The following is a 17197-nucleotide window of genomic DNA, read 5'->3' as shown; positions in this document are numbered from 1 at the left end:
GGATTTGGCTACTTTGAACATCCATGTATATATATATGAAGTTCTAGAAGTGAAATTGCTGGGTCAAATGGTATAGTCAAATTACTCTTCACAAAATATCATACTGACTTACGCCTTTACTGATAGTATGTGAGTGCTTGTTTCTCCACATCCTCACCAATCCAGATTATCATGGCATCCTAATTATCACCATTTTGATAGGCAAAAGTATCTCACTGTTCTAATGTGTATTTCCATGTTTCTGGTAAGGTTAAATATCTTAAAATTATTTCTTATGCTACAAGTCACAGTGCAAAGATTTTGAAATACTAGAACATTACCCACATATGGTGGACTGGAGTTGGTATAAGGTTATTTTCTCTTCCTCAGTGAAACTGTCTCTTATTTCTCCAGAAATGATGTGCTCACGGGTGCCCTCTGAACAGTCTTCTGGTACCTCTCTCTTGCCTAAAGACAGTGCCCCATTTTCTTGGGGTTCCTTGGATGAGGATGGATTGGATGACTCCTTGCTGGAGCTGTCAGAGGGAGAAGAAGATGATGGTGATGTAAGTTACACAGAGGAAGAGATTGATGCACTGTTGAAGGAAGATGACCCATCATATGAGCAGTCTTCTGGGGAAGACGACGGTGGGCATGTTGAGAAGGGAGAAAGAGGGAGTCAAATTCTACTTGATACTCCCCAAGAGAAAAATTCATCGTACAGCCTGGGACCAGTAGCTGAGACTCCTAACCTCTTCAAACTACCTCAGCTAAGTACATCAAGTGGTCATGGACCAGCTCATACTAAACCATTAAACAGACGCTCTGTACTAGAAAAGAATCTTATAAAAGTTACTGTTGCACCATTTAATCCAACAGTTTGTGATGTTCTGCTTGATAAGGACGAGACTGATTCATCCAAAGAGACTGAAAAACTCTCTTCCCTTGGAGAAGAGATGACAGAAGATGGTCTTAGCCCAAATGAAAGCAAACTTTGTACTGAATCCGAAGGGATCAGCCCCAGTAATTCTGCCTGGGATGGGCCCCAGCTCTCTTCTTCAAACAATAACTTTCAACAAACTGTCTCTGATAAAAATATGCCTGACAGTGAGAACCCTACGTCTGTATTCTCTCGGATCTCAGACCATTCAGAGAGTCCTTCTAATATGGAGTTATCCTGTAGAAATGGTGGTTCACACAAGTCAAGTTGTGAAATGAGATCTCTGGTTGTTTCCAGCTCATCAAACAAAGTAAGTACATTTTATTCAAGGTGAAGAGAAAAATGAAATTATTTTTATTCAGATGTATAGCAGAGTTTCCATATACCTGCTATCTCCACACATACACAACTTCCCCTGCCATGGGCGTCCTACACCACAGTGGTACATTTGTTATAATCTGGCAGAGCTTTGTATTCAGACAAATTGGGGTTTGAATCCTGACTAGCACTGTGACCCTGGGCTAATTATTTAGCCTCTATGTTTCCCCACATTTCTTATCTAAATTGGAGTAAATAATACTTCATAGTATAATAAGGATTAATGAAATAATGTATTTATATCACCTGGCACATAATATTAAATTACCCTCTGTTGAATAATTACCAAGATGGTAATTCTATTATTTTTCTTGTCTTTGGGCTTCAGCCTATGTCTCAATCTTTATTGCCATGCTATATATTAAGATACAGCACTAGGTCTGAATCAGCCATGAAAGAGCTGAAAAATCTTGGGCAATTTATCTAACCTTTTTGAGCCTGATTCCCTATCTGCCAGATGAGTGTAATAATCTCTGCCACATAGGGTTTCTTTTTTTTTTTGAGATAGAGTGTCGCTCTGTCCCTCAGGCTGCAGTGCAGTGGCACGATCTTGGCTCACTGCAACTTCTGCCTCTCGGGTTCAAGCAATTCTTCTGTCTCAGCCTCTTGAGTAGCTGGGATTACAGACATGCACCACCATGCCCAGCTAATTTTTGTATTTTAGTGGAGATGGTGTTTCACCATGTTGGCCAGGGTGGTCTCGAACTCCTGACCTCAGGTGATCCACCCGCCTTGGCCTCCCAAAGTGTTGGGATTACAGGCGTGAGCCACTGCGCCTGGCCAGGGTTTGTTTTTTGTTTTTTGGTTTTTTTTTTAAGATTACAGAAAAAGATTACAGTTCTTATCTCATTTAAAGTACTTGCGGTCATATGTGGTACACAGTAGTGTTCACGAATAGGCTTTTGTAGCCTTTAGTTAAAAAATATTTCCATAAATAGTGTTGTTTTCAGTGGTTTTCTTATAACTAAGAATCACCTTTCCTTTTGCATTCCTTTTCCTCAAAAAAGCAGGATGTTCTTAACAAGGATTCTGGGAAGATGAAAGGCCATGAGAGAAGACTAGGCAAAGTCATTCCTGTTCTACAAACCAAGACCAGGTAATGTAAAGTATAATTAAATATTCTGATTTCTTTTGGTTCTCTTCAATTTCTTTCTTCCCCTCCCCAGTTTCCTCTTAGTGTAGGGAAAAAACCCTGCTCCAGGAGTAAGTAAACTTGAAGTTCTAGCACTACCAACTATGTGACTTTTGGCAAGTCAATTAATCTCTTACCTCAGTTTTTATGCATAAAATAAGGCTAACGATGCCTCCTCTGCTGCTTTACAGGGTTATTTTGAAAGCAAAATAGACATATTAGTGAAAACACTACAAATGTAAGATATCTTCTCCTGTGCATGGGGCAGCCTGGTCACATATATGGTAAGAGGTTAGAATAATTTTAACCAAAATGTTAAAATACAACTAGTAGAAAATCATTTTGTTGTTTCTCCCAACTTGCACACAACTGCCCTTGTGAAAAAATTCTAGTAGGGGTTGCAAATTTGCGTCATCTTTTCAATTTATTCTCTTGTTGCCAGGAGATGGCAGTGTCTCTACATGGTCCTTTTAAATTGAATCTACTAGAAAAGCTTTTTTTAAAATGTTGAATCAGATTAGCTTCCTTACAGTGAGACTTTAACAAATTCTTTTGATTATACATTTATTATATTAATTTTGCTTAAAAAATTTAATTAGGCCAGGCACGGTGGCCCACACCTGTAATCCCAGCACTTTGGGAGGCTGAGGTGGGCCAATTGCTAGAACTCTGGAGTTCAATACCAATCTGGGCAACATGGCAAGACTGCGCCTCTACTAAAAATGCAAAAAAATACCCAGGTGTGGTGGCGCACACCTGTGGTCCCAGCTACTAGGAAGACTGAGGTGGGAAGATTGCTTGAGCCCAGGGGACAGAGGTTGCACTGAGCCGATCTCATGCCACTGCACACCAGCCTGGGAGACAGACCTTGTATAAAAAATAAAGTAAAAGTTTAAATTATTACAAATAAGGCTAAAGTTTCCTTTGACTATCACCCCGAATCCCAGTTTCCTGGTTTTTTATTTTGTTTGCATAATTGAGAGAAACCTTGTGAATTGCTTACAATGTAAGTGATATCAAAAGCTCACAACTCAGGCTACTTGGGACAGTAACAAATTTGCAATCTCAATATTCTCATCCACTGATTCTTTAGTACAGTCAGTCAGTATGAGTATGGGCCAGAAATTGCTCTCACCAAGGTCACCATTGCTCTGATTGCCAGATCTAGTGATTCTTTTCAGTCTTTGTCCCATTTAACTTTTCAGTTTCACTCTAGAAAGCTATTTTCTGACTAACCTTGAATTACTCAACAAATGCTTTCTCTAGGGACTAGTAATCTTCACCTTTCTATTCCTCGTTAGCAGGAGGTTGTGTCTATTTCCTTCTTCTCTTCGTCTTTTTAAAAATTATTTTATTTTTTTTTTTAGAGACAGGGTCTTACTCTGTGGCCCACTGGAATGCAGTGGTGTGATCATAGCTCACAGCAGCCTTGAACTCGTGGACTCAAGTCATCTTCCCTCCTCAGCCTCCTGAGTAGCTAGGACTACAGGCACATGCAGCCATGTCCAGCTAATTTTTTAAAAAAATTTCTTGGGTCTCGCTGTGTTGCCCTGGCTGGTCTCAAATTCCTAGGCTCAAGCAGTCCTCCTGCCTGAGATTCCCAGAGTGCTGGGATTACAGGTGTGAGCCACCACACCCAGCTTCTCTTCTTTGTTCTCTTGATTCCATACTCCATTTTAGTTTTTTGTGTGTGTGACTAATACTGTCCTCTGCCTCTCGATCATAAAGATAATTTTGCCTCTGAAACTTAGTTCTAATCAATCAGCAGTATATCACTTGTCTCTACAAAGCGCTATATTCCTGTTTCTAATGGGCTGTTTTTCTTTTTTCTGGTTTGCTTTATTCAAGGACTAATGTTCCGACGTTTTCACAATCAAATCTAGAACAGCAGAAGCAGCTTTATCTCAGGAGTGTCATTGCTCATATAGAAGACCCAGAGGACACTAACCAAGGTAACATGGTACCCAAAGAAAGGCATATAAAACATATGATGTGACTTTCTCTTTCCAGTGTAACAGCTTAAACTGGGAGATTGTTTAGAATTTTCTTAAATTTTTGAGAAAGATAACTTCCTTACTCAAAGATTTTCACTTAAAGGGATTGCCTAACCAGATAATTCTTGAAGTGGTTTGGTTAACCAGTACTAGAGAGGGGTCTAAGCACGCTTACAACAGTACATGAAAGGTGCCTCCCTCATGGTTGAGGGCTTTAACCCAGACTGGTACATTTTTGCTAGGGATTTTTTGTCTGAAAAATAATGGAAGTGGATGACCAGGTGCTGCTTACTAATCAGTGGTTTTTTAAATTTGAAATGTTTTATTTTTCCTGTTACCTTCAGCATTTAAATGTAAAAGCAGGCATTTCAAACACCATTCTGCATTTTGGCTTCTGAATAAAAGCTCTTGAAAGGTTTGGCTACCTTCCAGATCCTTCAAGTTGTGTTCTCCCCACTTCATTAGAATATATTGCAAACCAAAGTGACTAGATTCTTTCTCCAGCTCTCAAGAGACTACGGTCCATGTTATCATTCAGCCTGAACTATTGGCTAATGGGAAAGCTCCTAAAGGGGAGGCTTACGGGAAGAACTGAAGGTGAAGAGGTTAGAGAGGTTTTATACTGATAAAAGAATCACTTCTTAAGAAGATCACTCCAGGCTAGGCGTGGTGGCTCATGCCTGTAATCTCAGCACTTTTGGAGGCAGAGGCAGGCAAGTCATTTGAGGCAGGAGTTTAAGACCAGCCTGGCCAGCATGGCAAAACCCCATCTCTACTAAAACTATAAAAATTAGCCGGATCGTACTCTTTTGGGAAAAAAAAAAAAAATAATTAGCCAGGCGTGGTGGCACATGCCTATAATCCTAGCTACTCGAGTGGCTGAGGCACAACAATCACTTGAACCCGGGAGGCAGAGGTTGCAGTGAGCCAAGATCATGTCATCGCACTTTAACATGGGTGACAGAATGATACTCTGTCTCAAAAAAAAAAAAAAAATCACTCCATATTCTGTCATCTTTATTCATTCAGCAAACTTTTCTCGAGTATTTCAATCGTGGTAGGTTTGAAGATAAGGAATTGGAAATGTACAGAGGAGTAAGATAGGGTCTTGGCCCTCTGGGAATTCATAGCCTAGAGAAGATAATTACACTGCAATATTGATTAGAGTTCTAATAGAATTACATGTAAAGTACAGTAGGAGCAGAGAAGGAGCCCTTCTGCTTGTGTTTGGGAAAAGTGGAAGATGGGGAAGGTGGATGCCCTAGGTGAGCTCCACAGAGAAGATAATTAGTTTAATTACTCTAAGATCTATTGTAAATCACTAGGGAGGGTTTTAGGAGAATTTTTGGTCCTTTTGCAGAGGAGGCTCTTCTTTCTTTTGACAAATCCTGAATTATGTAGTAGTTTTTCTTGTTTGTTTTATAAGATTATGATGAGACATCAGTCAGAAGAATTTTTTATCCCGTATCCTTTTTTTCACTGAATATTTCATAAGCAACCAAATATTACTTATACTGATTTCTTAGCCCTCTGCTTGTGAGATCCCTTTGCTGGAACTATTTTAGGTCTGATAGAAGTAGAGAAACCTCTCCTCTCCACCTCTCCCCCAATCATTGGAGGGGCAAATTTAAAAGAAATCTGTCTATATTCAAGCTCTGTGGAAGAGGCCTAGTCATGTCATTGCTTTTCCATTTGTGAGCTGACTCCTTTTTTTATATCCTAGGCAGTTGACACTGATGATATCCAGTTACATTTTCTCTCTCATTTGGAGCATTTAAAGAAAATTTCCCAAGAAAAGCAAAGAGCAGCTGTTCACACTATAACATCATTTTCAATCTTTTCCCCATTCAGCAGTTCCTCTCCCAGTATTACCACAACAATCTATATCCCATAAAGAATAGCTGGAATAACTACAGTGAACAGGTAGCATACTTCAGTGGCTGGGAGAGTAAAGTCTAGAATTAACATCTGGGTTCACGTCTTGGCACCACTGCTTACTGGCTGGGTGGGTGAGCCATTAAATATTGATTTGTAAAATTGGGATAATAACAAGGCTTAACTTACATGAAAATTATACAGGTGTAAAGCATAGAACAGTACCTAGCTCTAGTAACTAACATTTATTGAATAGTTGCTGTTACCAGCAAGAAAGGATATCTTTTCATACTGAAGTTTTTTTTTTAGGTAAAATAGCATTATATCTAGTGTTTGTTTTTAAATCACAGACAAAAAATACTGGAAACAGCTTTGATAAAATGTTGATAAATGAAGGTGAGTGGTGAGTACACTTTCTACTTTTGTGTATATTTGACAATTTCCATAATTAAAAAGTTGTTTTTTAAGCACGTCTTTTAGGGCATTCATTTTTTTCAGCATTACAAATTACTCTAAAAATTTCACAGACCTCTGGCACTTCCTTCTGCCTTCCAGGAACCCAGTATAATATGAAGTTTTTCTGTCACTTCCCATTGCCCAGTATTCCTACATCCAAAATCATAAGATTTTTATATACCTTATTGCAAGGGCAGGGTGGTATATTCTTCACCTTTCCTCCATTTGTATGTGAATTATAGTGCAGCCAGAAGCACAAAAGGGGAGCATAGTACTTCTTGTCCTCCTCCTTTTTGAGATGTTTATTGCATTTAACCTTGAAAAAGTGTAATTCTTCAGGTTATCAGACACAGAGAAATTAGTAAGGAGTAGATTCAAATGTAGTTCTTGCCAGTTCAGTTTGAATCCTCTCCATTGGGTTAGTTATCTCTTTTCACTTTATCAATAATGTATATATTATTGATGTAGAATGTAACAAAGTAAATCATCCTTCAACTCCATTATTCTAATGTAAGTATAATCTTTTTAGTTTAGTGCCGCATGGTTTTTTTTTTTTTTTTTATGATAACAGTTAAAAAGAAACACCAACCACTTCCTTTCTGGTATCCCTGCAAGTGGAAAAGTTTCTATGAAATTATAAGTACTCAAAGTAGAAAAGAACCATTAAGAGCTTCTCTTTAATCTCCTAACACATAAATCTGTTCTATATATTTTTGCCAAGTGACCACTTAGCCTTTGCTTAGAGTTCTAATAATGCAAAACGCATTACCTCATAAGGCAGGTCATTCATTGCTTAGAAAATTTTAGTTGTTAGAAAGTTATTCCTTACATTGAGTCAAACGTGGCCTCCCTGTAACTTCTAGTGGTAGTTCCTAGTTCTGCCCTCTAGCATCATGAAAAATAACTTTGTTCTTTCATTTTTTATTATTTTCTTTTCTTTTTTGGAGACAGAGTCTGTTACCCAGACTGGAGTGCGGTGGCGTGATCTCGGCTCACTGCAGCCTCTCCCTCCCGGGTTCAAGCGATTCTCTTGCCTCAGCCTCCCGAGTAGCTGGGACCACAGGCGCAGGCAACCACACCTGGTTAATTTTTGTATTTTTAGTAGAGACAGGGTTTCACCATTTTGGCCATGCTGGTGTCGAACTCCTGGCCTCAAGTGATCCGCCCACCTTGGCCTCCCAAAGTGCTGGGATTACAGGCATGAGACACAGCACCCAGCCCATTTTTTATTCTTTCAGACATTAGAAATAATGATTCTCTCTCCTACAAAAAAACACTTAAAATCACCTATAAATCTATCCTGCCACCTAGAAATAACAAAATTAACATTTTGATAATTATCTTTCCTGTAAGGTAGAATATATACAGGGAAATTACATATTAATAGTTTATAATCTGCTTTCTTTGTACTTAATGTATTTTAAGGACCTTTTCATGTTAAATATTTGAAATTAAGATTTTTAATGATTACAAAGTATTTTATTAAAGAATTTATTTCATCTTAGTAAATTAGATTGTGTCCATTTTCATTAGTAATGCTGCAGTGAACATTCTGGTCAATAAATGTTTATGTACAACTCTTATTTCTATAGGATGAATCCCTAGAAGTGGAATTGCTGGGTAAAGTATATAAACATTTAAAAAACTGTTACATGTTACCAGATGGTCCTGCCCCAAAAAATTGTATTAATTTTTAGTGTCACCAATTTGATAGGTAAATTTTAACATATTTTGTTTTAATAATTGGTAAGGTTAAATGTTTTTTGTTTATTGGTAATTTATATTTAATCATAATTTTTTTAAAATCATCTAATATATATTCCATATTCCAATTTCCATAGTTGTCCCAAAAATATATTTTTGTAACTTTGGTGAACTAGCATCTAATCAAAGTTCACGTGTTTAGTTATGGTCTCCTTAATCTCCTTTAATTTAGGTCACTTGTTTTATAGATTGTCCCACATTCTGAATTTTGTCTGTTTCTTGTGGTATCATTTAATTTGTTCCTCCATTCTCTGTATTTCCTGTAAACTAGAAGCTGGGTCCAGAGGTGGGATTAGATTCAAATTAAGTGTTTTTGGCAGGGATAATTCCTAGGTGCTATCGTGTATTCATCCTACACTCTACCCTACGCTATATCCTCCTAATCAAATTAGCAGGCATATATGACACTTAATGACAGGTTGTTCCACAAATAGTAATACTAAGTTTGTTAAGGTGTTAACTGCCATATCTTTCCATTGTAAAGTACATTTACCCCTTTGTAATTAGTAAATTATCTGTGGGGTTGGTACCATGTGAATATCCTGTTCCCCAACAACTAACTGTTCATCTAATTGCTTGAGCATTTATTGATGATCCTTGCTTGAATGAGCTACTGCACTGGGAGTTACATAGAAAATGTTCTTTTTTGGCCAGGCGTGGTGGCTCATTCCTGTAACCCCAGCACTTTGGGAGGCCGAGGCAGGTGGATCATCTGAGGTCAGGAATTCGAGACCAGCCTAACATGAAACCTGTCTCTACTAAAAATATAAAAATTAGCTGGGCGTGGTCGTGGGCGCCTGTAACCCCAGCTGCTTGGGAGGCTGAGGCAGGAGAATCTCTTGAACCCAAGAGGCAGAAGTTGTAGTGAGCGAAGATCACGCCATTGCACTCCAGCCTGGGCAACAAGCAAAATTACATCTCAAGAAAAAAATGTTCATTTTCTAAATATATAATTTCTTCTACAGTTATTAACTAGCATTCTTTTATAAAGGTTTTCTATTAATTTAGTATTACTATAACCTCATGGATTTTTTTAAAGAATCAGTGTGTTGTAATCAATTATAGCTACTGTTCTTTTTTTCTTTTTGATGCTCAGTTTGTCTCAAATATGATAAATGGGAGCTCCTTCAAGATGACTCTTGTTCCTATTGACATGATCCCATTAATCTTTTTTTAATTGTGGTAAAAAAAAAATACATCTAACATAAAATTACTATCTTAACCATTTTTAAGTGCACAATTCAGTAATGTTACATATATTCACATTGTGAAACATATCTCCAGAACCTCTTCATCTTGCAAATCTAAAACTCTACACAACAGTTCCCCTCTCTCCCTTCAGTCTCTGGTAACCACTATTCTACTTTCTTTTTTTTTTTTAATATGACTACTTTAGATACCTTTTATAAGTGGAATCATACAATATTTATCTTTTTGTGACTGGCTTATTTCGTTTAGTATAATGTCTTCAAGGTTTACCCGTTGTGGCATGTGACAGGATTTCCTTCCTTTTTAAATATTTTTATTTTTATTTTTTTTTCTATTTTTCTCACCACTCAATTTCCTTCCTTTTTAAGGCTGAATAATATTCCATTGTATATATACACACCATTTTGTTTAATCCATTCATCTGTCAGTGGACATTTGGGTTGCTTCCACTTCTTGGCTATTGTGAATTGTGCCACTATGAACATGGGTCTACAGATAGTCTCTTTAAGACCCTATTTTTAATTCTTCTGGATATATATGCAGAAGTGGGATTGCTGGACCATATGGTAGGTCTGTTTTTAATTTTTTGAGAAACTTCTTACTGTTTTTCACAGCAGTTGCACCATTTTGCAGTCCTACCAGCAGTGCACAAGAGTTCTAATTTTTCCCCATCCTTGCCAGCACTTATTTTTTTGTGCTTTTTTTTTTTTTTTTTTTTTCCTTGAGGCTGGAGTCTCGCTCTGTCGCCCAGGCTGGAGTGCAGTCTTGGCTCACTGCATCCCCTGCCTCCCACATTCAAGCGATTCTCGTGCCTCAGCCTCCCAAGTAGCTGGGACTACAGGTGCACTCCACCACATCTGGCTAATTTTTGTATTTTAGTAGAGATGGGGTTTTGCCATGTTGGTCAGGCTGGTCTTGAACTCCTGAGCTCAAGTGATCTCCCCATCTCGGCCTCCCAAAGTGCTGGGATTGCAGGTGTGAGCCACTGTGCCTGGCTTGTGTTTTTGTTTTTGTTTTTTTTTTACAGTAGCTATCCTAAAGGGTGTTAAATCAGTATTCATTGTTTTTGTGTCACAACTAAGTATTGTTCACTGAAAAGCCAAGTAGTATATTATGGCTTCATTTTCTTTCTTGAATTGTTTATTTTTGTAGAGTTGTTAATTGCTTCAGTTTCTTTCATTAAATTTTTTTTTCGGGAGAGCTTTTTCCTAGAGCCTTCTGTTCTGCTGCTCCAATTTGCACTGCTTGTTCTTTAGCCCTGCAACAGAGCTGTCATCCCAGGATTTTCCTCTGCTGCCCTCCTGGGTTGAATCCTGTTTCTTGGATCGTATATCTTCCTCTTTCTTATTTTTGGTTTTAGGAGAGGACATCCTCTGAGAATATCTAAGAAAGGGTGCGTAGATGTTTTCTTTGTCTCTACATGTCTGAACATGTCTTTATTCTATTCTCATACTTGATGGATAGTTTGATATAGAATTCTACATTTAAAATCAATTTTTGCTCAGAAATTTGAAGACATGGCCAGGCACAGTGGCTCACGCCTGTAATCCCAGCACTTTGGGAGGCTGAGGCAGGCGGATCCCAAGGTCAGGAGTTTTAGACCAGTCTGGCCAATATGGTGAAACCCCATCTCTACTAAAAAAAAAAACATACAAAAATTAGCCGGGTGTGGTGGTGGGCGCCTATAGTCCAGCCTGGGCAACAGAGCCAGACTCTGTCTCAAAAAAAAAAAAAAGAAATTTGAAGACATTCAGTATTGCTCTTAAGAAGTCTGTTATCAATTTAACTTTTATTTCTTTGTGTGTGATCTGTCTTTTTCTCTCTGGAAGTTCTTTTTGTTTGTTTGTTTGTTTGTTTTTTTGAGACAGTCTCGTTCTGTTGCCCAGGCTGGTGTGCAGTGGCATAATCTGAGCTCACCACAACCTCCACCTCCCAGGTTCAAGCAGTTCTCCTGCCTCAGCCTCCCAGCTGGGATTATAGGCACCCGCCACCTGCCTGTAATCCCAGCTACTCGGGAGGCTGAGGCAGGAGAATCACTTGAACCCGGGAGGTGGAGGTTGTGGTAAGCCGAGGTCGCGCCATTGCCCTCCAGCCTGGGCAACAAAAGCAAAACTCCGTCTCAAAAAAAAAAAAAAAGATAATAAGCATATTGGACTAAAAACTTTTTTTGTGCACCTTTGTAATTCCTCCCTTCTGCCCGTCTCTGCCCCCTCTAATCCCCAGGCAAGATTGACCACTGATCTAGTGTCTACTGCAGTTAGTTTGCATTTTCTAAAGTGATGGAATCATACACTATGTACTCTTTTGAGTCTGGCTTGTCTCAACATAATTATTTTGAAATTCATCCATGTTGCATGCTTATTTTTTTTATTGCTGAGTAGTATTCTATTATATAGATTTATCCCTAAGTGAATGTTTACCCATTCACTTAGATGGGCATTTGGCGTACGTTCAATTTTTGGCTATTACAGATAAAGCTGTTAGGAACATTCTTGCACAAATCTTTGTGTATATATAGATATGCTTTTATTTTTCTTAAGTAAATATCTAGAGTGAAATGACTGGGTCATATGGCAGGTGTGTGTTTAACTTTTTAAGAAACTGCCAAACTGTTCCCAAGTAGTTGTACCATTTTTTATTTCTATTAGCAGTTGTGTGAATTCCGGTTGCCCCCAGCCTTACCAACAATTGGGTATGGTCACTATTTTAAATGTTTTTCCCCAACTTTTTAATTGTAAAATACACATAATATACACATAACCATCTTTTTTAAACATTTTTATAAAAACGTGTTGGCTGGGTGCAGTGGCTCACGCCTGTAATCCCAGCACTTTGGGAGGCTGGGGTGGGCAGGTCACCTGAGGTCAGGAGTTCAAGACCAACCTGGCCAACGTGGTGAAACCCCGTCTCTACTAAAAATACGAAAATTAACTAGGCATGGTGGCGGGTGCCTGCAATCCCAGCTACTCTGGAGGCTGAGGCAGGAGAATCGCTGGAACCCAGGAGGCAGAGGTTGCAGTGAGCTGAGATCATCCATTGCACTTCAGCCTGGGCGACAAGAGCGAAACTCCGTCTCAAAAAAAAAAAAAAAAAAGTTGTAAGTGTACATTTCAGTGGTATTAAGTATATTCATATTGTTGTAAGCCATCACCATATCCATTTCAATAATTTCTTGGTCTTGCACATCTGAAGCTTTGTTTTTTATTTTTTTAAAGATGGAGGTCTTGCTAAATTTCCCAGGCTAGGCTCAAACGCCTAGGCTTAAGCAGTCCTCCTCCTCAGCCTCCCGAGTGTCTGAGACTACAGGCACACATCGCTGCACCCACTACAAATCCAAAGCTCTATACCCATTAAACAATAACTCCCCATTCCCATCTCCCTTGAGCCCCTGACAACCATCATTCCACTTTATGTGTTTATGAATTTGACTACTCTAGGTACTTTCACATAAGTGGAGTCAGACAAAGTGGTATTTGTCTTTTCGTGACTGGCTTATTTCACTTAGCATAATGTCCTCAAGGTTCGTGTTTGTTGTAGCATGTGTCAGAATCTCCTTCCTTTTTAAGACTTAATAATATTATAGTGTATGGATACCACATTTTGATTATCCATTTATACATCAATGGACACTTGGTTTGCTTCCACCTTTTAGCTTTGTGAATAATGCCGCTATGCATATGCATCTACAAATATCTTTTTGAGACCCTGCTTGCAATTCTTACATACCAAGAAGAGAAGAGGAATTGCTAGATCATATGCTAATTCTATTTTTATTTTTTTATTTTTATTTTTGGCATGGAGTCTAGCTCTGTCACCCAGGCTGGAGTGCAGTGGCACAACCATAGTGCAGTACAGCCTCAAACTCCTGGCATCAGTCTCCTAAATGAGGTTAAACTACAGGTGCACACCACCATGCCTGGCTAATTTCTTTTTATTTTTAGAGACGGGGTCTCATTGTGTTGCTCAGGCTGGTTGTGAACTCAGACTATCCTCCCACCCCAGCCTCTTGAGCAACCGGGATTATAGGTGCATACCACTGCACCCAGACTATTTTCTTCTTTCTTTTTTTTTTTTTTTTTTTTTAATTCTTCAGCTAAAACAGCGGCAGAGGTGATTTATTATATGGTTGTTACACTCGGCCACAAACACAGAAATAGTCCAGAATGTCACAGGTCCAGGGCAGAGGACCAACATGGGCATTTTGTTTATGAGCAAGATGGGTTTCAGAGGTGATTGGCGATCAGAGGGCGATGAAGTTCTAGATCCATTGAGACAAGCTCTAGACAGTAGCATGCAGTCCCACAGCTTGTACCAGCATCCCCAGCGTCTGGCATTCCATGTTTCTGTTCCTGTGGCCTCCACGGTGCAACAAGCTAGCAGTTTACTTGGACCTCTGCCTCATCTTTCTTCTTTTGCTCTTCAGCCTGAGCATTCGCTTCTTCCTCCACTTGGCTCTCATGGCGCAGAGGTTTCCAAGAAAATGGCGCTAAGGCTGAGAAAAGACTATTTTCTTTTACTTATTTATTTGTTTTTTTAAGACAGGGTCTCTGTCACTGAGGTTGGAGTACAGTGGTGTGATCTTGATTCACTGCAAATTCTGTCTCCCAGGCTCAAGCAATCCTCCCACCTCAGCCTCCCGAGTAGCTGGGACTACAGGCTCACCACCACACCTGACTGATTTTTTGTTTTGTTTTGTTTTTTTTTGAGATGGAGTCTTGCTCTGTTGCTCAGGCTGGAGTGCAGCAGTGCAATCTCAGCTCACTGCAACCTCTGCCTCCCAGGTTCAAGCGATTCTCCTGTCTCAGCCTCCTGAGTAGCTGGGATAACAGGTGTGCATCCACCACACCCGGCTAATTTTTGTATTTTTAGTAGAGATGGGGTTTCACCATATTGGCCAGGCTGGTCTTGAACTCCTGACCTCAAGTGATCCGCCCACCTTGGCCTCCCAAAGCACTGGGATTACAGGCTTGAGCCACCGCACTCGGCCTAATTTTTTGTATTTTTGGTAGAGACTGTGTTTTACCATGCCACCGCACCTGGCCCCCTATTTTCTGTTTGTTTGTTTGTTTGTTTTATTTTGAGGCAGAGTCTTGCTCTGTTGCCCAAGCTGGAATGCAATGGCGTGATCTTGGCTTGCTACAACCTCCCCCTCCTGGGTTCAAGCAATTCTCCCCGCCTCACCCTCCCAAGTAGCTGGGATTACAGGCACCCACCACCACACCTGGCTAATTTTTGTATTTTTAGTAGAGACAGGGTTTTGCCATGTTGGCTACGCTGGTTTCGAACTCTTGACCTCAGGTGATCCGCCTGCCTCAGCCTCCCAAAGTATTGGATTACAGGTGTGAGCCACCATGCCCGACCTCTTTTCTATTTTTCAATGGGAGTCATCCTAATGGGTGTAAAGTGGTCAGTTTTTATAATTTTAGACATTCTAATATATGTGTAGTGATATCTCGTTGTAGTTTTCATTTGCGTTTTCCTAATGAGTAATAATATTGAGCATCTTTTCATGTGCTTATTTGCCATCTGTATATCTTCTTTGGTGAAGTATTTTTTGCTCATTTAAAAAATTGGATTATTTTCGGCCGGGCGCAGTGGCTCAAGCCTGTAATCCCAGCACTTTGGGAGGCCGAGGCGGGCAGATCACGAGGTCAGGAGATCGAGACTGTCCTGGCTAACACGGTGGAACCCCGTCTCTACTAAAAATACAAAAAAATTAGCTGGGCGTGGTGACGGGCGCCTGTAGTCCCAGCTACTCGGGAGGCTGAGGCAGGAGTATGGCGTGAACCTGGGAGGTGGAGCTTGCAGCGAGCCGAGATTGCGCCACTGCACTCCAGCCTGGGCGACAGAGCAAGACTCCGTCTCAAAAAAAAAAAAAAAATTTGGATTATTTTCTTATTACTGGGTTTCGAGAGTTCTTTAAATACATATTCCGAATGCAAGTTTCTTTGCCAGATAAGTAATTTGGAAATATTTTCTCCCAGTATATGCCTTGTCTTTTCATTCCCATAAGTGTCTTCTAAAGAACAGAATTCTTAGTTTTGATGAAGTAAGTTTGTTTATTTTTATTTATTTATTTTTCTTGGTAGTCACTGGTTATAGCAGATGAAGTAAGTTTAATCAGGTTTTTAAAAATTTTATGGGTCAGGAGCAGTGGCTCACACCTGTAATCCTGGCACTTTGGCAGGCCGAGGCAGGCAGATCACCTGAGGTCGGGAGTTCGAGACCAGCCTGACCAACATGGAGAAAGCCCATCTCTACTAAAAATACAAAATTAGCCGGGCGTAGTGGCGCATGCCTGTAATCCCAGCTACTCGGGAGGCTGAGGCAGGAGAATTGCTTGAACCCGGAAAGTGGAGGTTGCGGTGGGCCAAGATAGCGCCATTGCACTCCAGCCTGGGCAACAAGAGCAAAACTCTGTCTCAAAAAAAAAAAAAAAAAAAAAAATTACGGATTATGCTTTCATGTGGTATCTAAGAAGTCTTTGCCTAAAAGAAAAGGCCACAAAAATTTTCTCCTATGTTTTTTTCTAGAGGTTTTATAGCTTTAGGGATCACATTTAGATCTATGATCCTTTTAAAATTTATTCTGTATGTTGTGCAAGATATGGATTAAAGCCTGTAATCCCAGCACTTTGGGAGGCTCAGGTGGGAAGATTGCTTGAGCCCAAGAGTTCGAGACCAGCCTGGGCAATGTGGTGAAACCTTGCCTCTACCAAAAAAAATTAAAAGGTTAGCCAGGCGTGGTGACACACACCTGTAGTCTTAGCTACTCAGAAGGCTAAGGCAGGAGGATTGCTTGAGCCCAGAAGAGGGAGGTTGCATTGATGCACCACTGCACTCCAGCCTGGGTGACAGAGTGTAAGACTGTCTCAAAAACACACACACACACACACACACATATATATATATGAATGTAAGGCTTATTTTCTTGGCACATGGATATTCAATTGCTTCTTTACCATTTATTGAAAAGACTGTCCATTCTGCATTCAATTGCCTTTGTACCTTTGTCAAAAATCATTTGTCTATAGAAAAATCAGATTTCCAGGAAAAAAAAAAGACTAGTGTGTTCCATTAGTGTTCTTATTTTTCAGTTGTGTTGGCTTTTGTAGATTCTTTGCATTTCCATATAAATTTTAGAATTAGCTTATCAATTTCTTTAAAAAGGCCTGCTGGGATTTTGACTGGGATTGTATTGAGTCTATATACATAAATAAAATAAAACAGAGAGAGAATTAACATTTTATTTTATTTTTTTGAGATCGAGTCTCGCTCTGTTGCCTAGGCTGTCGTGCGGTGGTGCGATCTCAGCTCACTGCAACCTCTGCCTCCAAGATTCAAGCAATTCTCCTGCCTCAGTCTCCCAAGTAGCTGGGATTACAAATGCCTGCCACTACACTCAGCTTAATTTTTTCTATTTTTAATACAGACAGGGTTTCACCAAGTTGGCCAGGCTGTTCTCGAACTC

General features: G+C 39.7%; 1 protein-coding gene across 19 annotated transcripts in view; it reads left to right on the top strand.

Moving 5' to 3' along the window:
• The window catches only part of S100PBP (S100P binding protein), a 43065-nt gene that overhangs the window by 8139 nt on the left and 17729 nt on the right, over nt 1-17197 (top strand). For 4 of the 19 annotated variants that reach the window (XM_055255585.2, XM_055255582.2, XM_055255583.2 and 1 more), the window contains exons 3-5: nt 394-1229; nt 2305-2393; nt 4278-4381. In XM_055255585.2, coding sequence (XP_055111560.1) covers nt 396-1229; nt 2305-2393; nt 4278-4381 — 1027 coding nt within the window. In that variant the 5' untranslated portion in view covers nt 394-395. Of the gene's footprint in view, nt 1-393; nt 1230-2304; nt 2394-4277; nt 4382-6648; nt 6702-8346; nt 8375-9172; nt 16606-17197 lie in introns of those variants that run through there. The other 15 variants (XM_063627987.1, XM_063627988.1, XM_063627989.1 and 12 more) reach the window with 9 other exon arrangements.

This window comes from Symphalangus syndactylus, chromosome 12, assembly GCF_028878055.3.
Source record: "Symphalangus syndactylus isolate Jambi chromosome 12, NHGRI_mSymSyn1-v2.1_pri, whole genome shotgun sequence".
In the NCBI taxonomy this organism is placed as follows: Eukaryota; Metazoa; Chordata; class Mammalia; order Primates; family Hylobatidae; genus Symphalangus; species Symphalangus syndactylus.
The sequence above is the reverse complement of the archived record's forward strand: the minus strand, read 5'-3'. Positions and strand labels throughout refer to the sequence as shown.